Below are 22,865 nucleotides of genomic sequence, written 5' to 3'. Positions count from 1 at the left end.
CCGTCCGTCCGTTAACACGATAAATTGAGTAAATTTTGAGGTATCTTGATGAAATTTGGTATGTAGGTTCCTGAGCACTCATCTCAGATCGCTATTTAAAATGAACGATATCGGACTATAACCACGCCCACTTTTTCGATATCGAAAATTTCGAAAAACCGAAAAAATGCGATAATCATTGCCAAAGGCGGTTAAAGCGATGAAACTTGGTAGATGGGTTGACGTTATGACGTAGAATAGAAAATTAGTAAGATTTTGGACCATGGGCGTGGCACCGCCCACTTTTACAAGAAGGTAATTTAAAAGTTGTGCAAGCTGTAATTTGGCAGTCGTTGAAGATATCATGATGAAATTTGGCAGGAACGTTACTACTATTACTATATATGAGCTAAATAAAAATTAGCAAAATTGGATGAAGAACACGCCCACTTTTTAAAAAAAATTTTTTTTAAATTCAAATTTTAACAAAAAATGTAATATCTTTACTGTATATAAGTAAATTAAGTCAAAATTCAACTCCAGTAATGATATGATGCAACAAAATACAAAAATAAAAGAAAATTTCAAAATGGGCGTGGCTCCGCCCATTTTCATTTAGTGTGTCTAGAATACTTTTAATGCCATAAGTCGAACAAAAATTTACCAATCCTTTTGAAATTTGGTAGGAGCATAGATTCTATGACGCTAACTGTTCTCTGTGAAAATGGGCGAAATCGGTGGAAGCCACGCCCAGTTTATATACAAAGTCCACCGTCTGTCCTTCCGCTCGGCCGTTAACACAATCATTTGAGCAAAAACCGATATATCTTTACTAAACTTAGCCCACGTACTTATGTGAACTCACTTTATCTTGGTATAAAAAGTGGCCGAAATCCGACCATAACCACGCCCACTTTATCGATATCGAAAATTACGAAAAATTAAAAAAATGCCATAATTCTATACCAAATACGAAAAAAGGGATGAAACATGGTAACTGGATTGGTTTATTGACGCAAAATATAACTTTGGAAAAAACTTTGTAAAATGGGTGTGACACCTACCATATTAAGTAGAAGAAAATGAAAAAGTTCTACAAGGCGAAATCAACAGCCCTTGGAATCTTGGCAGGAATACTGTTAGTGTTATTGAATATATAAATAAATTAGCAGTACCCGACAGATGATTTTCGGGATCACCTGATCCACATTTGGTCGATATCGCGAGAACGCCTTCACATATACATCTAAGGGCCACTCGCTTTTAAAACCCTCATTAACACCTTTAATTTGATATCCATATCGTACAAACACATTCTAGAGTCAACCCTGGCCCACCCTAATGGCGATATCTCGAAAAGGCGTGGACCTATAGACCTAATGCCCACTCCCTCTTAAAATGCTCAGTAACACCTTTCGTTTGATACCCATATCGTAAAAACATTCTAGAGTCACCCCTGGCCCACCCTAATGGCGATATCTCAAAAAGGCGTCCACCTATAGACCTAATGTCCACTCCCTCTTAAAATGCTCAGTAATACCTTTCCTTTGATACACATATCGTACAAACATTCTAGAGTCACCCCTGGCCCACCCTAATGGCGATATCTCGAAAAGGCGTCCACCTATAGACCTAATGCCCACTCCCTCTTAAAATGCTCAGTAACACCTTTCGTTTGATACCCATATCGTACAAACATTCTAGAGTCACCCCTGGCCCACCCTAATTGCGATATCTCGAAAAGGCGTCCACCTATAGACCTAATGCCCACTCCCTCTTAAAATGCTCAGTAACACCTTTCGTTTGATACCCATATCGTACAAACATTCTAGAGTCACCCTTGGTCAACCTTCATGGCGATATCTCGAAAAGGCGTCCACCTATAGAACTGAGGATTACTCCCTTTTAAAATACTCATTACCACCTTTCATTTGGTACCCATATCGTACAAACACATTCTAGAGTCACCCTGGCCCACCCTAATGGCGATATCTCGAAAAGGCGCCCACCTATAGACCTAATGCCCACTTTCTCTTAAAATGCTCAGTAACACCTTTCGTTTGATACCCATATCGTACAAACATTCTAGAGTCACCCCTGGCCCACCCTAATGGCGATATCTCGAAAAGGCGTCCACCTATAGACCTAGTGCCCACTCCCTCTTAAAATGCTCAGTAACACCTTTCGTTTGATACCCATATCGTACAAACATTCTAGAGTCACCCTTGGTCCACCTTTATGGCGATATCTCGAAAAGGCGTCCACCTATAGAACTAAGGATTGCTCCCTTTTAAAATACTCATTACCATCTTTCGTTTGATACCCATATCGTACAAACACATTCCAGAGTCACCCCTGGCCCACCCTAATGGCGATATCTCGAAAAGGCGTCCACCTATGGACCTAGTGCCCACTCCCTCTTAAAATGCTCAGTAACACCTTTCGTTTGATACCCATATCGTACAAACACATTCTAGAGTCACCTCTGGCCCACCCTAATGGCGACATTTCGAAAAGGCGTCCAGCTATAGACCTAATGCCCACTCCCTCTTAAAACGCTCAGTAACACCTTTCATTTGATTCCCATATCGTACAACTAGAGACACCCCTGGTCCACCTTTATGGCGATATCTCGAAACGGCGTCCACCTAGGGAACTAAGGATCATTCCTTTTCAAAATACTCATTAACAGCTTTCATTTGATACCCATATCGTACAAACATATTCTAGAGTCACCCCTGGTCCACCTTTATGGGCATTTCTCGAAAAGGCGTTCACCTATAGAACTAAAGCCCATTCCCTTTTAAAATACTCATTATCACCTTTCATTTGATACCCATATCGTACAAACACATTCTAGAGTCAGCCTTGGTCCACCTTTATGGCGATATCCCTAAATGGCGTCCATCCATAGAACTATGGCCTACTCTCTCTTAAAATACTCTTTAATACATTCCATTTGATACACATGTCATACAACCACATTCCAGGGTTACCCTAGGTTCATTTTCCTACATGGTGATTTTCCTTATTTTGTCTCCATAGCTCTCAACTGAGTATGTAATGTTCGGTTACACCCGAACTTAGCCTTCCTTACTTGTTTTTATAAGCTTTTATTTACTTTCACTTGGCTGTTGTCTGTAATCAAATCTTGCAAGTTAAATTTGATACACTTTCCGGTGTCCGATTCAGCTGAAATTTTGCACGCATGTATAACTCCGATAACAGTGCAATATTACTTTGCGAGAATTGGATAAATTAATCGATAACAGAGTTATCGGTAAAAATTTGTGCTCACAAGCAATAATAGCCTAAGTCCCAGACATACCCGGCCTAGCTACAGCGGTACCTATCCGTGGAGTCTGAGACTTAGGCGATTGTTACTTGTAACCATAGATATGTATACTGCATATAAACGAACTGCGAGAACCACGGACACGACCGCTGTAGCAATTTCATGCCATCACTACGCGGGTATGGGATTCACCATGCCATTTTATATGAGACAATTTTCTTCCCACGTGGTGAATACCACGCTTATTTCCATGTTCTTTGTTTAGAGGGATGGTGAATAACCTACAGCGGCTCAAGAACGCAGGTAACTTTGCTTTGTTTGTATACACAACGAACCTCGCCCAAAGTCATACGCGATAACAGCCTAACTAAATAGAAGTTAGGCTGTTATCGCGTATGACTACCTGGTGCTAAATGTAGCATACTTTTCTGCTAAGCGAAAGTTGGAATTTTTTTTTTTTCAAACATATTTAACCCACAGAGCAGAGATCTTCAATAAGTAATTGTAAACTGAACGCAACATAGGCAAAGTCACATTAAAATATGATTTTAAGTTAGTTAACACTGTTTGACACAATTTTATATGCGCTCTCTGTCAAAAATGCTTCAACTAACTTAGTCACATTTTATTTCGATTATACTGTTTTCACACAGACGGCTTATTGAATAATAAAGGCAGCTTTCTACATTAAGACGCTTATTGAGCTCAATCTTCCCTGCAAAAATCGAATCTATAATTATTTCATTAGTAGCTAATCGAATACAAGGTGGCCGCATCGGACAGCTGATTATAACCTTTTTATTTGATTTGATACATCAACTACCGGCGCAGTACGATTTTGACATTTGTCCATCGAATTTACAAGTACATGGAATTTTTTTTGTTTGTAGGTATGTCACCATGCTCCCACCTTGTATCGTTCCGCCATGATTGTCTGTCATATAGCATTGTCATTTTATTCGCTTGACATTTCATCCTTCATACTAATCGAGCAGTTGCTTCTGTGTGAAAGCAAAAAATTTACGATTTCATTAGAAGGTGAAATGAGATCATTAAGTTTCTGTGTGAAAACAGTATTATGAATATGCCCCAATATATTCGGCTCATGATAAAATAAAATTAACTTATTATTATATTATAAAAATAACTATAAACTATATTTATAAAATTAACTAAAAAGTAAAAAATAAAATTAAAGGAAAAAAACTTTTTTAAAAATAAGCTTTTATTATTGGTTAATAAAAGTAACGAAAAAGTAAAAAATAAATTGACTGTAAAGAAATATAACACTTTGTAAGTTCATTGTAACCTTTAACGATAATTAGGCTTCTTCGTCTGCGGCAAAAAAATTCCATATTGCACATAATTATATATTTTTACACATTAAAAGTTTACACCTAAATTATTAAATCTTACAGTTTATATCACAGTCCTAATTGTTCTAATAAAAGCGTGCTTTACACACAGAGTATATTAACTTTGATTGGATAACGGTTGGTTGTACAGGTATAAAGGAATCGAGATAGATATATATAGTAGATATATATAATAGTATAGATATATATCAAAATCTTCAGTATCGAAAAAAAAATTGATTGAGCTATGTCCGTCCGGCCGTTAACACGTTAACTTGAGTAGATATTGAGATATCTTCACCAAATTTGGTACACGAGCTTATCTGGACCCATAATAGATTGGTATTATTAGCGAAATCGGATGATAACCACGCCCACTTTTTATATATATAAAATTTTGGAAAACACAAAAAAACTGATTATTTAGTAAATAATACACCTAGAATGTTGAAATTTGACGCATGGACTGAATTTGAGACTTTTGATAAAAATTTGAAAAAAAAAATTTTAAATGGGCGTGGCACTGCCCAATTGTGATAAAATCAATTCTGCAAATATTATTAATCATAAATCAAAAATTGTTAAACCTAACGTAACAAAATTCGGCAGAGGGGTTGCCTTTACTATAAGGAATGCTTTGAAGAAAAATTAACGAAATCGGTTAAGGACCACGCTTAATTTTATATAAATGATTTTTAAAAGTGTCGTGGAAGAAAAAAAAAGAAGCTATTTCTTTACAAAAAAGAGCTTTATGTCAATGGTATTTCATTTCCCAAGTGGATTTATAACAGTAAATAGGAAAAAATTCAAATTTTAAAAAATGGACGTGGCACCACCCCTTTTATGACTAAGTAATTTTCTATGTTTCGAAAGCCATAACTCGAAGAAAAATTAACATATCGTAATGAAATTATGTACACATAGAAAATATTTCTAGTAGAAATGGACTGGATCGGTTAAAGATCACGGCAACTTAGATATAAAACAAATTTAAAAGGGTCGTAGACTAGAATAATAAGCTATAACTCAGCAAAAAATTGTTCTGAATCAATGATAATTCACTTATCAAGTTTTACTGTTAGAGGAAATGGGGAGACATTTTTTTTTAAACGGGAGGTGCCACAGGTTATGTAGAAAAGTAATTTATCTGAAATGAAATGTGCAATTGAATCTCACGCTGAGTATATAATGTTCGGTTACACCCGAACTTAGACACCTTTACTTGTTTAATGCAAAGATTTAAATTGGCTCACCCTATATTAGCAGAGAGCAGCTGTGATGAGGCCACTAATGTGGACACCAAGTGGAGTGAATGTGAATATTGCAAAAATATAATAACAAGTAAGGAAAGTTAAGTTCGGGTGTAACCGAACATTACATACTCAGCTGAGAGCTTTGGAGACAAAATAAGGGAAAATCACCATATAGGAAAATGAACCTAGGGTAACCCTGGAATGTGTTTGTATGACATGGGTATCAAATGGAAGGTATTAAAGATTATTTTAAAAGGCAGTGGCCATAGATCTATACGTGGACGCCATTTAGGGATATCGCCATAAAGGTGGACCAGGGATGACTTTAGAATGTGTTTGCACGATATGGGAATCAAATGAAAGGTGTTAATGAGTATTTTAAAAGGGAGTGATCCTTAGTTCTATAGGTGGACGCCTTTTCGAGATATCGCCATAAAGGTGGACCATGGGTGACTCTAGAATGTGTTTGTACGATATGGGTATCAAATGAAAGGTGCTAATGAGCATTTTAAATGGGGGTGGGCCTTAATTCTATAGGTGGCCGCCTTTTCGAGATATCGCCATAAAGGTGGACCATGGGTGACTCTAGAATGTGTTTGTACGATATGGGTATCAAATGAAAGGTGCTAATGAGTATTTTAAATGGGGGTGGGCCTTAGTTCTATAGGTGGATGCCTTTGCGAGATATCGCCAAAAAGGTGGACAGGGGTGACTGTAGAATGTGTTTGTACGAATTGGGTATCAAACTAAAGGTATTAATGAAGGTTTTGAAATGGAGTGGCCCTTAGTTGTATATGTGAAGGCGTCAATCCAATCAACATGTTTCATCCCTTTTTTCGTATTTCGTATATAATTTTCTTCATTTTTGGAAATTTTCGATATCGAAAAAGTGGGCGTGGTCATAGTCAGATTTCGTCCATTTTTAACACCAAGATAAATTGAGTTCAGATAAGTACGTGAACTAAGTTTAGTAAAGATATATCGATTTTTGCTCAAGTTATCGTGTTAACGGCCGAGCGGAAGGTTAGACGGTCGACTGCGTATAAAAACTGGGCGTGGCTTCAACCAATTTCGCCCATTTTCACAGAAAACTGTTATCGTCATAGAGGCTTTGCGCTTACCAAATTTCATAAGGATTGATAAATTTTTGTTCGACTTATGGTATTAAAAGTATTCTAGACAAATTAAATGAAAAAGGGCGGAGCCACGCCCATTTTGAAATTTTCTTTTATTTTTGTATTTTGTTGCACTGTATCATTACTGGAGTTGAATGTTGACATAATTTACTTATATACTGTAAAGATATTGAATTTTTTCTTAAAATTTGACTTTTAAAAAAATTTTTCATCCGATTGACTAATTTTTATTAGGCACACATATAGTAATAGGAGTAATGTTCCTGCCAAATTTCATCATGATATCTTCAACGAATGCCAAATTACAGCTTGCAAAACTTTGAAATTACCTTCTTTTAAAAATGGGCGGTGCCACGCCCATTGTCCAAAATTTGACTAACTTTCTATTTTGCGTCATAAGTTCAACCCACCTACCAAGTATTATCGCGCTTTTTCCATTTTTCGAAATTTTCGATATCGAAAAAGTGGGCGTGGTTTTAAACAGCGTTCTGAGATGATTGCCCAGGAACATACATACCGAATTTCATCAAGATATCTCAAAATTTCCTCAAGTTATCGTGTTAACGGACAGAAGGACGGACGGACATCGCGCAATCAAATTTTTTTTCGATACTGATGATTTTGATATATAGAAGTATGTATCTATCTCGATTCCTTTATACCTGTACAACCAACCGCTATCCAATCAAAGTTAATATACTCTGTGAGCTCTGCTCAACTGAGTATACAAATAGCAACAAAAATAATAACTGCGTAAGGATAACATTGGCACTCATACATATGTACATTTGTATGTATGTACGTATGTACTACATAGATCCAAACAAACAAACGAATAAATAAATGAAATCTACAATTTTAGTAGTTAATTTAATTTATTGCAACATTTTTATGGTTGACTTTATTGCATAATAAAACATAATTTACAGTGCCATTGAGAGATGTTGATACCATAAGAACAACAACATCAACAACAAAAAACACAAAAACCCCTGTCAGCAACAACCAACCAAGCAAAAATATATTCATTGTGGCTTACGGATCACGAGCGATGGTTGCAGCTGCTGGTGGGGATTTGTTGTTACTATTGTTATTGTTGGTTGCTTTTGGTGTGGTAGCCCCGTTTGTCACTTTTTCCTACGTTAGTCGAAATTATTGTTGCTCTTATTGTTATTTGTGATGTTGTTGGAGTTTCAATTCTTACTTATTTGTTTAAGCGATTAAACGCGTTGCTGCTACTGTCAGGACGCGATAGGCCAGGCCAAACCTTCTTGCTTACAACTTTAGCTTTCTTGGTCACCCTACAATTCTACATATGCATGGCTGTAGCCAGACCAAAAATTTACGAGGGCACGCACTTTGCAATAAGAAAATTGTAGAAAATATATTCAGCACGGGAATATGCAGGCGGCCTAGTCAAAAGTAAAGACACCTTTGGTTTGAGTTCTGCTGTTATTATTTCGCTACTACTCCAAATATTTCACTACAAGTTAATTGCTTACGCTTCCTGTATATCTGAACACTAAGACCACTGTTCTGAAGATGCGTAATACATTTTTGGGAAAAATGTTGATATGATAGTTCAAATACCAAGGACAGAAAAAGTGATGAAACTTGTTATGTGGTTATGTACAGGAATATTCCTGTATTTACAATAGATTTGTCCGATTTGTTCTAAAAAATATACATAAGTTTCCGAAAATATATTGATATCGTTTAGATAGCATGTCGATAACTTTTTGATACGTAATCGATGAATTTTTGATAACATTTCGATAAGAAATTAGTAAGATTCCGATAAGAAATATATAATAATATATTTTTTGGTTTAATTTAATTTACTTTATTTTATTTTATTTTACTTTATTTTATTCATTTAGTTTTTTTAATTTATTTTATTTTGTTTTTTTTTATTTAATTTTATTTTATTTTGGTTTATTTTGTTTTATTTTCTTTAATACTGTTCTTTTTTATTTTAGTTTATTTTATTTTCTTTTATCTTATTTTTATTAATTTTAATTTATTTTGTTTATTTTATTTTATTTTGGTGTTGTTTTTATTTTTATTTTCGGCCTTTCAAAAGTTATTTAATTTTCTGAGAAACGCCCTAGATTGATGAGGAGTGTGATGACTAGTGCCTAGGACCTACCTAATTATTTTCTAGCCTTTAGTATTATTATTACTTTATGTAAGTATTGTTTTCAATATAACCGTTTAACTTAAAATTTTTGTTTAATTGTTTTATTTTAACTTGTGTTTTGCCAATTGGCGGTAAGGTATCGTTAAAAGTAAGAAGTATTTTTCACACTACTACAATGACGGCAAGGCTATAGGTTCACCAAAAATACGACTTGCCTAAATGTTGGCCGATGAAAATTAATTTACATTTTTTCCAATTTTTCTATTAAATTTTTAACATGATACGGGTGAACGAATCACCATTAAAATACACGTGTGCGATATTCAAATCTATGTTGGGACGAGATGTATGTGAAGGGCCTTAGACTTCAAAATATATGATTTCGTCCTCAGAAGATGAATTATTATTTTTGCTACAGTCATAAATATTTTTTGTGTTCATAAATTCTAAGAAATCTTTGTTAATTTAAAAGTCATGACAGCATTTATTCAGCCGTTTAGACCACTTCTTATTGTCAGAAGCGAATTCAACATAACTAAACTCATTTTGCTTCTGTGTTTGCTTAAATCGAATTCACGTTTGAAAACGTTCTTGCAACTTCAGCATTACTTAGTGGCAGAACAAAATGGACAAACTTTTGGAATTACAGTCACATTTTTCAAATTTTGGAGATAGATATAGATATTTTTTCACTATTCTTCAAAGGTATAATGAAAATAAGGTACGGCAGACAAAAATTTGTTATAATCTGAAGTTAAAGGGTCGAAACTCTGAGCAGGTGACACTATGCTGTTGCACAGGCTGGAAAGCAAATATACAACCTCATGGCACAGTTTATCGATTAAAGTTTTTGTTATCAGTTGAGTACCGAGTTGCCACATCACACATAACGAAACAAATAAAATAAAACTTCGACACATAAAACACATTACAAATTTCACAATACGTATTGCCGAAATGGATTTGGAGCCAAAAAGGGCAAACATTTTAAAGAGGGCCAAAAAAAGCTAGGGGATAAAGCGGATTTTTTGGAGCTAAACTCAAAAAAAGGGCTAGATCTGGCTCCAAAAGCAGCAAAATGGCAACACTGGTCGTAAGTTGAGCAAAAATCGATCAACTCTAACGAAATTTGGGAATAATGTTGTGTTCAGAACAATCACTTTTTATAACCTCTTAGATATCCCTAATTTATATGTGAGAAGAACTAAATCTTCTTTATTTGTTTAAAGTTATATATCTGGATTATTTATTTTAAAATTGTGTAACCCGGAAATAACTTTTTCATACGCTTCGGTTGTTGGGCAGCATCCCCAGACCCTCCTCCCCTTAGCTACGCACGTGTACATATATTTGCACGTATGTAGAGTCACACTACCGCGCTACGCAATAATTCACATAAAAAATATAATAAATGGCCAGTTAAATTTACGTATACTTTTACGTGTAGACATGTGTGTATAATTGTTATGTATGTATGGTAAAGTTTATTTATTGCCGTCTACTTAAATAATACAACTGCAATATGTAAAATAGTGCACATGTAGATTTATTATTTGCCCACATAAAGATGGTTGTAAATTATTGTCACCGCTGTAGGTAGGAAGGCAAGTAAATCTTCCAAACTATGAATGTGTTTTTCTGAGTGCTATGAAAGATTCCTGCATACATACGTAAGTATACTGACTTTTAGTGATTGGTTTATTAAGCAATATGTAGATACAAGTCTTTGGGACCGGCTGACACTATTCGGGAACAACTTCAGTTCTTTTCGAGTTCCTGTCGCTGGGTGGTCATCATGCCGAAGCCTTTAAGCATGGTTTAAGTTACTTTCATACCCAATAATTTGATGTATTTAGCAAAGACCTGCCTGAGCCATATGAAAGAGTTCTGGTTGGTTTAGAAGTCGGTGCTCCGACTGAATTCATTACTTTCTCTTGGTCAGCAAAGAGGACTTAGATGTTAGGAGTTAGTTCAGAGAAGATTTTACAGAGGTACGCCTCAAGATTGGGGTTGCAAACGAGTTTTTGTGTATTCTGATGCCAATGGTTGCCTAGGCCAATCACTTGACACTGGTCAAGGGTAAATTTCTGGATATCCGGATCTATGTTTTGTAGGGTTATGTGGACACGGTGATTTTGTGGGTTGATTTATGTAAACTGGATATAAACCCTATGAAAAGAGATCAACTTCTTTTACATAAAGATAGGGAGCGCATGGCTAGGGCTTTACCTGGTGTTTTGCGGGGCAGTGTGGACCCGGGGAAGTCGGGCGTGTGCGTTGCAAATAAAAGAGAATAAATACCGAATTAGTAAATCGTTACCACGAGTTTGTTTACAAAATTTAATTTTATTGAAAATGTATAAAGGAATTAGCGACGAGCTACAATATGGTTATGAAAGTGAAACACTCCCAAACTTCCTGGTCGTCAGGAAAGTTAATTACTTCACAAGATGAATAGCTTTAGTATGCAGTCGTGCAATTGGAAAGAAATTAATCGAACTACAAAATGCACTTAAAACATTCAAATTTATGCAAGGGATTAATTGCAAATAGAAAATTGAAAATTAAAAATTAAGTGACAATGGCAAGGAGTTAAATTATACAAAATGAATTCACTTGGCAGTTCACAATTTAGAACACAATTTAAGATTTACACTTGTGATTTATACTCGAAATGGTTAGGAAACTCACCTGGGGCTAGCTGCTGGCTCTTGAACGTTCCAAAAAAGAAGAAAGAGTTTAAAACGAAAAAAGGTCCGCACCACCTGCCGATAGCTAACTTTCGTCGAGTTTTTCCTCTTTGAAGCTAGCGCTCGGCAGGGGTGGGCCGTTACCGGTAAATAATAATATTGCCAAAAATGTGCATTAGGGTGGTAGCGAATATTTAGGCTGGTGGCCTAAACACCTGGGTTGATTAGTATTGCTGTTTTCAGGAAAAAAGCAAGAGATGAGGCTTCTCACCAAGGTAGCACAATGAACACGACGACCAGTAGCGAAATATTAGTGCCGGTTCGGCGAACAGGGTGGTATATATAGAAATAGTTTTAAAGTGTATGAAAAATATATGTATTAAATTTTTATTCGCCTAACCATCGTAAGTTTTTAGCCTCTTTGCCGAAATGGCATATAGAGGACTCAGCCGCTTGTTGAACTGACTAGAGGTCCATCTATGCAGGAACAAACCACGCGTGGCCAGCGGAATCACGAAATCCCTACATCCATCTTCATCCGGTTCAGTTTTACCAATGAGGGCTAAGAGATCCGCATGACAGTTGCCCAGGATATCACTATGGCCCGAGACACAGATAATCTTAATAAAATATTTCGATGCGAGGTCAGGCACTCCCAGACAACCTTCGATCGCGCTACACTTGAACTCAAGGCATTGATATCCGCTTGGCTATTAGAGTAGATGTTAAATTCCCTAGCCATAGTAGCACACTCAGAGAAAAACGCCGTTCTAAAATCTAGCACAACCGGACTCAATTCAAGCTTTTCATGTTCTTACTTTTTTGTTCTTGAAAAACGAACGACCTGTTCTTAAAACAACAACCTTGTTCTTGAACTGACAACCATATTCTTGAAAAGAAACGGCTGGTCTTAAAATATGAACAAATGTTCTATTAATGAGAACAATGTTCTTAAATTAAGAACAATGTTCTTAAATTAAGTTCAACAAAAAATTAACGGTATAATTCGTGTGTACCACAATATTAAATACAAAATTTGGCACAAGCCATCAAGCCCAGCGGCCATGATGTTGTGGTTGGGATCGTGTTGCGCGAGTTCGATTACCGTCAAACTCTGAAGTTTTTTAAAACAATTTTTTTAATTTCTATTTTTTTAACTCTTATTTTTCGTTGAATTCCATTCACGTATGCACAGGAATCTTGTTATGCATTGTTTTAAATATATATTCAGATTGCATCATCAAATAAGTAGAATTTCTCATTAAGAGAAATGTATGAAAAAATGCATATTATGTGTAATTTGGCAGTCGTTGAAGATATCATGATGGAACGTAACTTCTATTACTTTAGGTGTTCTAAATAAAAATTAGCAGAATCGGATGACGAACACGCCCACTTAAAAATAATTTTTTTTAAGTCAAATTTTAACAAAAAATTTAAAATATTTACAAGCCAACCTAATAAAACCGCACTGCGTTTTTTAACGCACGCAAACAAGCGACGTTTTTTGCCCCATCCGAAATAAGCATGCGTTGCGACAATGTAAAGCATGTGTGCAAAGGTCAAATCTAAATGTCACGCAGAACAAAAATTGGAAATCGAGTTAGGTTTTCACGCAGCAAATTCAATTTCGGTTAATCTCATACAAGTTGTATGTGCATGAGACATTTTTGACAGAAAATGACTTGCGTGCGTTTATATTAGGTTAGTATATAAGTAAAATATGTCAACATTCAACTCCAACATTTGTCTCCAAAGCTCTCAGCTGAGTATGTAATGTTCGGTTACACCCGAACCTAGCCTTCCTTACTTGTTATAGTGATACATTTGGCTGTTTGCTTGGTTTTGCTCAATGGCTGCGCATGCGTAAATTTTTGCACAAAACACCGTGCCATATCGTGTATTCCTTTTTACTTCCTTTTTTACTTGTTTAGTGCTAACCTTGTACAGTAAAATTATTAGCATAATGTTTTATAATAACTTAACAGTATAATTTGTGATTTCTTCTCTACATAAATAGCCAAAATCGGTCACGTCAAGGATAGAATATTTTGTATGCCAATGTGCTAATGATAACAAAGTAGGTATTTCCGTTTATTCTTTATTTTTTAGTATTTATTAGATTTTTAATTCAGTTTCATTTCATTTTGTAATTTATTTGCTCAAATTAAACCTGCATTAATTTGTACGCTGAAATAAACGAGTTCCTACAAAGGCACGTGACGACTTACTTGTTGGACAGTGTTCAGACTTCCACCACTCTAGTGGACGTTCCATGAGAAAGTCAATCTTGGAGCAAAAGAAACTGTTTTTGTAAGAAAATATAACCTCCTCTAATAAAAACGTGTAAGTAAGTCTAACTAGTTCGGGCGAAACCGAACTTTATATACCCAGCGTGTGCTCTCACCTTTATATAAATCGCACACCTAGATCAATAGCGATCTAACTCAAAAATCTGAAATTTCGAAGCTATGCGTTCTTCCGGGCTTCTCAATTCAATACCTACCGAACTGCATACTCGTTTAACTAATACCTTCTGAATATTGCGATTTTTCGAGTTGATCGCTGTTTTGATCTAAATATATAAGTGTGCAATATATTTCTCCTGTACGTATGTACGTGCCTCAACTCTTCCTAAACGACTGAGTGGATTTTGATGAAATTTTGTGTGTTTATTCGAGGGAATACGAGTATGCTTTGTATTCACAATTTGGTCTGTTTTCATTCTTAACAAAGGTTCAACCGATTCTACAAAATATAATTTATGGTGCGATTTTCTTGAAATTTGGAACGGGGGTTCTTCTCCGATAAGTTTAATGTTTTTCAGCAGGGTCATCCCATACTTCCTTAACTAACTTATTATATGAGAAACTTTTCGATTGCTTTAAATTTGGTACAGGGGTACCTATTTGAACAATTTAATATTTGAGATACTTTTGATTCCGCTAAGTGGACCAAGGCCGACCTATTTGAAAAATTCGAATGATGGTGCTTGTTTTGAAAACTTCTCGGATCTCGAATTCGCTAAGTTAAATTTTTTTATATTAATGTCATCAATGCTCGTCCATAAATTATGTAACTTAATTCCGACATTAACGACACATTCAGTTTAACCGAATTCCGAGTGGGTTTCATGATTTTAGAAATCTAATAGCCATTTATCTATTTATTTCTATTTTAAAACACTCCCCGAAGGTTTGGGGAGTGTTATCAATGTTGATAGTATTTTGCCTGATATAGATCTCGTACCTTCTGGTAACAACAAGCATAAGGCACAAGCCCGACCATCTTGGGAACGATTTATTATGACCACATTGAACCTTCTAGGCCATTCCGGCTCTAGTTCAAAACTGCGGCCATCGGAGTGTATTCGGAACCACTATCGGTTCGCCCCCTATCTCTTTTACATGCTATCAATTGGCGAACTAAACATGGCAACATCTTAGGCGGTGGAAATTGTGCTAATTGCCTTTTCTGTAGTTCCGAACTAGTTAAAATATTGTGAGTATGAATCTTTCTGTTTATTGGTTCTATTTCGATAGTTCTGAAGTAGTAAAAAAATTTTGAATTTAGATCTATGTAGTTCCTTTTGGTTGTTTCCATTTTCGATAGTTTGGAACCCCTCCATCAACTACCATTTTAAGAAAGTTCTGATCCAAACGAAAATGTGTAATATTTTAGGTAGTACCTTTTTCCGCAGATTATATTACAAAAGCCATGTCGAGTTTCAATGCAATGTTTTGGATTCCTCTAAACGGCTTAGGCATGCTTAATATGATTTACTCAAATATATGTTCTTTGTATTTGTTGTTGTTGTTGTTGTAGCAGTGATTAAATAGGGTTACACTGAAATTACGGCCTTTGGTCAGGAAAAATCCCTTGCCGCTCCTGTACATAGAACCGGCTGCCTTGGCAAGCGGTGTGTCATTATCTTTGTCTTAATGTACGATGTTCAATATATCGCGAAATAGTTCTCTTGGTAGGATAATTCAGCTTTTTTTGCGTAAAGAAAAACTTTAAACTATCTAGAAAGATATACTGCTAATAGTGAAGAAGGATCCTCGAATTTCAATATGATAGGGAAAGAAGGCATAAATGCTAAATATTAAATATTGTGGCGAATGTTGACATCACTATGCTGTTAGTAAATAATCGCAACAGCAAAACACAGCAAACAGCGACACTTTTGTACAAGGCAACGGAGAGATATCTCACACGCACACATGTAGTCATCAGCCGAAGTACCCTGCAAAAAAATCGTGCGATAAATCCCTAAAGAGAGCGGTCTGCGAATGCTCTCTTTTGTCCACATTGGGGTATAATTGATCCCCTATAGTCCCTTTTTGGTATATTTAGCATCAGTCAGTTTGAAATTTATGTAGCCAATTGAAAAAAAAACAATAAAAAACAAAAAGCAACGAAATGAATAAAACGAAAAGATTAAATGTGATTGAATAGCATTATTTAAGAAAAATGAGGACCTCTATACCGAACCTAAAATACTAGCACCATATGTTCCATTATCATAATATTTGTTTAGTTTTTATTATTCTACAACACCAATACGAAAAAAAATTTAGAATATTGTATTAAATTTTAAAAAATTGTAAAATCCCTAAGAATTCCCGTACGAGTAGAAAGAGGACTTGTCCGACAGGACAGCAGGGGTACAAAGAGGGCGCGTCGAACGGTACCCGTAAGGGTATAATGGAGAGTAGAAAAAGGATCTGTACGACAATATCCATAGGGGTAGGTACAAAGAGGGCATGTCGAACAGTACAAAAACGAGCTGTCCGACAGTACCCGTAGGGGTATAAAGAGGACCAGGCCGACACTACCAGTACAGGCATAAACAGGTACTATTGGTCTCTCCATAGGACATGCTCAAACAAAAGTGATCACTCCAACCCATATAAAGAGATCAGAACTGGCTATAGCCGCACATTCCTTTGCGACTCATCCCGGATTAATCCCAGACTAATCGCATTTTTTGCAAAGTAGTTACTGACACACACACGCATATGGCTAGTAGAAAAGCATAAACTACAAATATACATGTATATAGCTGGTAACCATGCATGAGATACAACTGTTCGCGAAATTACTAGACCTTAGGAAAAATGGGTGATCGAGAACACCGAGAGTATAAAAGCAATGCAAGCTGAGGAATCAGTAATCAGTTTGATTTAAACACGATTTTGTGAAGTACGTGATATTGAGGTATAATTGTACTACTCCCAAAGTAGACTAAATAAAACCATATTGCAATACTGAATATTGGAGTTATCTATCCGACAGTTCAGCGATACGAACGTTAGTAGAAGGTGCAAAAATATCAGAAATTCCCAGAATTCGTTACAGTCTGAACCAAAACCTGTTGATTTTTGGACTAGAAAAAATCTAGTTACTATCGAACTAGTACTTGGCTGGTACTTTATGTCAAGTTTTGAACATCAAATTCGTTTCACTAATTACTGACTTGCCTACAGGGTATGTACATATTATGCGCAATAAAATCGATCAACCAAGTTTACGTTAATGAACATGAAAAATTAATACTAAAATATTTGTCTGTCAAGTAATTATGCAAATATTGTTGGTAGATTTCTTGATTTTTCTTATTAGCTACAGCGATATTATCTGAAGAGTATCACATAACAAAATTAATATACAAATTTGCTAATGTCAAATTAATAAATTGTGCGCGCCTGCCAAACGGGACCACACAATATCATCAAGTGGATATGTTTATGGGATTTAGTTGGCTTTCATATTTATATAATTGTTTTATTTTGCACTGTAAGTTATTTTTATACTAAATTTATGCGATTTGTATGTCTGTAACTTAAATAAATAAATCTGCATACCTAAATAAGTATTTTATATCTCATCGTCATCATTAACTAGCGCTTAACGGCATTTTTTGATTTTGATCGTCGCTTAACAAGGGAAAGGAATTTCGATACGATACCGATACACGATACTTACTGGTTGGTGACGACCTCACTACGCCACTGGACCCAAATCACTTTTTACTCCGCGGCGGTTGCAGCCGATGTAATAATCTGGTAATTAATTCACGTAAGAAGTTCTAGAAGAAACAGGTCGAAGATAGAAGGTTGTAACAGGTAGATATCTGTACTTTGACGATGTTTAAACAAAATTAATAGGAAGGGTCCTTGTTAGACCGCCTGAACAAAAATTACTGTTTTCAGAATTTCTTCTATCTGTATGTTTGAACTCGCATCACTCAAAACTCACTGCATCCAATTGAGTGCAACTTTTACTGTTGCTTAAGAAAGATCTTGCTTTCGGTTAAGCATAGATACGTTTTAAACCCCCAGGCTTCTAGGGTCTTCAGATGTAATGCATGTACCCGGGTATCGTTCGAATATGTTTGCCCAGTATGGATACCAAATTGAATCGGCTGATGACGACTTTAACAAAATAGTCAATTTTTGAGATATCTCAACCTATTTCCGAGATATAGGCGACATACCGCTCTAAATTTTTTTTTTTATATTATGGTTAATTTCACCGAGTTTTTGTGAATAAAACAAATTTGTTAGTTATTTCTACAGAACACAATTGGTCTCAAATTAACAACGTTATGTAAATATGATAGATTTTCAATCCAACTGATTTTTCTTTTAAGAGAACTGATTTCATTGGTAATTTCAATAGCGAACAACTTTCAATACTACTAAGCTAATTTCAAAGAAAATCTTACGCTCACGGCGCTCACTACTTTGTTCTTATGACTATCGTGCCACAAAAGTCTATGTCGTATTAACAGCCACTGTTATTCTAATGTTGAGGGAAATGTGTTATTCTAACAGTTTTCGTTGGTATTCGTAGGCTAACTTTAATAATTGTTAATAAACAGCGCAGAGCTAGGCTGATAGGCTGGTAGCGTGCTCGCCTGCAACACCGAAAATAGTTGCCCAAAGCCTGGAAAAAGCAACATCAAAATCTTCAGAAAATAGTTTTTTTAGTTAGAAAAATAATATTATCTGCAGCAGTCTCGTCAACCTGAAGCCCGAGGCGACGTATTGAGGGTAGAAGCTGTGAATCTTTACCTGAGCTTCCAGATTTTAAGAGACGTACGAAAAGAAGCTCTTACAAACGACGTACCGATACCCGAGGAGATGGTTTAATATAATTGTGCTAATTAAAAGAAAAAAATACAATTTTCCAAAAAAAATTATTTAATTTTTATAACTCTTAAAACAGGTAAGCGTTTTAATAAAGTTTTGACTAATCTTAGAAATAAATAGAATACATAGATTGGTCAATCTCAGCTCTTGCGATCAATATATGGCTTGCCTGGTTGATGGCCTCAATGATGACCATGATTGCCACCACCATGACCGCCGTCATCACCACCGTGGTGACCTCCGTGATTACCATCATGTCCACCGTGATGTCCTCCATGATGGTGAACAGGAATACCATGCTCTTGTTTAATCGACCAGCTACTCGTGTGTATATGGCCATGCTTTTGGCCGTGATTTGCATGGCCACCATCATCGCCACCATGATGACCACCATGTCCACCATTATCGCTACCATGATGACCCCCATTCCCGCCGTCATCACTGTCATGATGACCCTTATCACCACTATGATGGACTTTAAGGCCACCACCAGCATTACTTCCTTTTCCGCCATCACCGCCACTATGTGTACTTCCATTAGCACCATCATCACCATTCTTATGGCCTTCATGTTTACCTTTATCACCACCATTATGACCTCCATGTTCACCTTTATCAACACCTTTATGGCCTCCATGTTCACCTTTACCACCACCATGATCGCCTCCATGTTCACCATCACCATCACCATCTTCATGGCCTCCATGCTCACCTTTATCACCACCTTGATCGCCTCCATGGCTGCTATCATCGCCAGTATGATGACCTCCGTGATGATTAACAGGAACACCATGTTCCTGTTTGATTGACCAACTGCTCGTGTGTTTGTGGCCATTGCTATGACCATGTCCATGGCCTCCGCTACTATCATCGTTTCCGCCGTGATGGCTTTTATGATCACCATCATCACTGTCATGATGTCGTCCATGGTCGCCATCATGACCTTCATGGCCATCATCATCACTACCATGATGTCCTGCATAGTCGTCATCATCGCCGTCATTATTACCTCCGAGACCACCTCCACCATCATCACCGTGCCTTCCATGACCGTCATGTTTACTTCCCTTACGATCAACAGGAACTTCATGTTTTTTTTTTGTCAACAATCTACTCGAGTGTTTGTGGCCGTGCTCGAGGCTATATCCTTCATGCCCTCTATCATCTCTACAGGGATATTTTTCATGGTCGCTTTTATCACCACTATGTTGAACTACATGATCGCTATGGTGGTGATTGTGTGCTCTGTTACGGTGTTTGTGCTCATGACCAGGGCCACCGTGGCCTCTTTTTTTGTATTGTCCTCCATATCCGCCATCATCGCGTAGTCCTGCATGTTCATCGGGAAAACTTCTGTGTCTATGGTCCGCTATGTGGTGGCTTGATTTTTTATGTTGCACTTTGGTATGCAGGCCACTATATTTATCAGCCATATAGCGGACAATCCGTTTAGAAGAATCAGCATCTAGCGAGTTGCTGGATACTCTACGACCAACACGCCTTTCGCTATGTACCTTTATATCACTTTTTTTTATGTCCTTGAACCCATATGTGAAATGATGTTCTTCACGTAAATCATAGCCATCATTATATCCATGTTTATTTCCATGTCTGTGATGATCGCTACGTGAAAATAAGTCTACCGAAGCACGGCTGTGACCGCCATTATATCCATGACCATCACTATAATGACCACTACTGTGATGACCGTATGATGTGACGCTTACCATTGTCAGTGCGAAGCAACAAAAGAGCGCAACGAAAACCTTTCACGAGAAGAAATATCAAGAAAACACTTACATACATTCGTTTGAGTGATTCATGGGTAAACTAACCTTGAAAATCATTGTTCCCAGCTTGTTTACGAGCTGTGAGCTATGATAGGGCTATGCGAACTGTGACAAATATCTTGTTAGCCTTGGCTTTTATACACCGCAAATTTATATTAAATTTCGGTATTTTCAAATGCCTTTTCTTTGATTTAGTAAGCAAAGACAAAAGCAACTTCGAACTGGTAACAATTGAGCTGTGTGGTATGTAAATGAATTAAGGTAACGCCTACCAAATTCCGCAAAAACACATTTTGCACATATGGCAGCATATTTAGCATTGCTTAGTAGTACAGGTTTATACTTCCAAAGTCGTTGTTGCATACTTAATGGCATAACAAATGTGACTCAACAACGTCTAAGACCCACCACGCCACGCCTTTCATAATATTCGCCGTTTCGTTTTGGTTAATTGCATCTGTCTATGAAATTTAAAAATGCTCGTCACTTATGCTTTTCATAAATTTTCTGGGCGTCTTATCATATCTGTAAAGTTTTACAGATGTAGCTCAATGAGAACTTACATAAAAATCAATCCCAAAATTCCCTTCGTTTCGTACAATTTTTCTAAATATCTCACCCCGAGCGCCACCTAGCGAATCTTTTTGCATCGTGTCATCGGCTGTCATAGGCCTCTGTATAAGTTTGAAATTTTAGTCTCCCCCCCCCCCCCCCCCCCCCCCCCTTTTGTTGCATTGTCACGGTGTTCTAACCTAAGTGTAAAGTTTCACGTTTGTAGCTCATTGAGAAGTTAGATAAAAATCGATTGCAAGATTTGTATGAAAAGCGGACAAACATTCAACCGACCTAATATAAAGGAAGTAAAATGGGCGAAATCCAACTATGACCACGCCATCTTTTTCGATATCGAAAATTTCGAAAAATTAAAAAAACTAGAGTTCGCCCAGTGGTTGGAATTCAACCACAGGAAAGGAAAGGACAGGAAAGGAAAGGAAAGGAAAGGAAAGGAAAGGAAAGGAAAGGAAAGGAAGGAAAATCAATGGAAGGAAATGAAAATAAAATAAATGAAAGAAAAGAAAAGAACAGAAAAGAAAAAAAAGAAAGAAAAGAAAAGAAAGAAAAGAAAAGAAAAGAAAAGAAAAGAAAAGAAAAGAAAAGAAAAGAAAAGAAAAGAAAAGAAGAGTAGAGGAAAGGAAAGGAAAATAAAATAATAGAATGGAAAAGAAAGGAAAGCAAAGGAAAGAAAAGAAATAGACTTGATGCATGATCAGCTATGTATTTTTGTTTAATTTTTATTGTGTACAAAGCAACTCCTCGGCCATGCTCACGATTCAGCATAGTACACAAAAAGCCAGTACACACACACAGAGTGTCTATAGTATGAATAAGTGCATGTGTAGTGGTGTGACTTTTATGTAAAATTTTTTATATCAAAATGATTTTTCAAATTTTTTTTATTTATGGATAACAGTGCAGCTCAAAATTTCTTATCAATACATATATAATTTGTATACCTTAGAATTATAGTTTAGCAGAAAACGGTTCAACATTTTTTATCTTGCCTATTTATATATAAGATGCCATAATTCTATACCAAATACGAAAAAAGGGATGAAACATGGTGATTCTTGATTATTAAGTAGAAGAAAATGAAAAAGTTCTGCAGGGCGAAATCAAAAGCCCTCCGAATCATGGCAGGAATACTGTTCGTAGTATTACATATATAAATAAATTAGAGGTACCCGACAGATGATGTTCTGGATCACTTTGGTCCACATTTTAGTCGATATCTCGAAAACGCCTTCACATATACAACTAAGGGCCACTCCGTTTTAAAATTCTCATTAACACCTTTTATTTGATACCCATATCGTACAAACACACTCTAGAGTCACCCCTGGTCTATCTTTATGGCGATATCTCGAAAGGGCGTCCACCTATAGGACTAAGGCGCACTTTCTTTGAAAATACTCATTAACACTTTTCATTTGATACCCATGTCATACAAACACATTACAGGGTTACCCTAGGTTCATTTTCCTACATGGTGATTTTCCCTTATTTGACAAA

General features: G+C 36.3%; 1 protein-coding gene across 1 annotated transcript; it reads right to left on the bottom strand.

The window, feature by feature from the left end:
* Window positions 1-19,104: 19,104 nt before the first annotated feature.
* Window positions 19,105-20,901, bottom strand: LOC137242170 (uncharacterized). Its single transcript, XM_067769532.1, has 2 exons — window positions 20,841-20,901; window positions 19,105-20,771 (listed from the first exon to the last, which is right to left on the bottom strand). Exons 1-2 carry the CDS (start codon window positions 20,850-20,852, stop codon window positions 19,188-19,190), a joined length of 1,596 nt encoding a protein of 531 aa, XP_067625633.1. The 5' UTR covers window positions 20,853-20,901; the 3' UTR covers window positions 19,105-19,187.
* Window positions 20,902-22,865: the final 1,964 nt, after the last annotated feature.

The sequence above is a fragment of the Eurosta solidaginis genome, chromosome 2, assembly GCF_040869045.1.
Source record: "Eurosta solidaginis isolate ZX-2024a chromosome 2, ASM4086904v1, whole genome shotgun sequence".
Taxonomy (NCBI): Eukaryota; Metazoa; Arthropoda; class Insecta; order Diptera; family Tephritidae; genus Eurosta; species Eurosta solidaginis.
The sequence above is the reverse complement of the archived record's forward strand: the minus strand, read 5'-3'. Positions and strand labels throughout refer to the sequence as shown.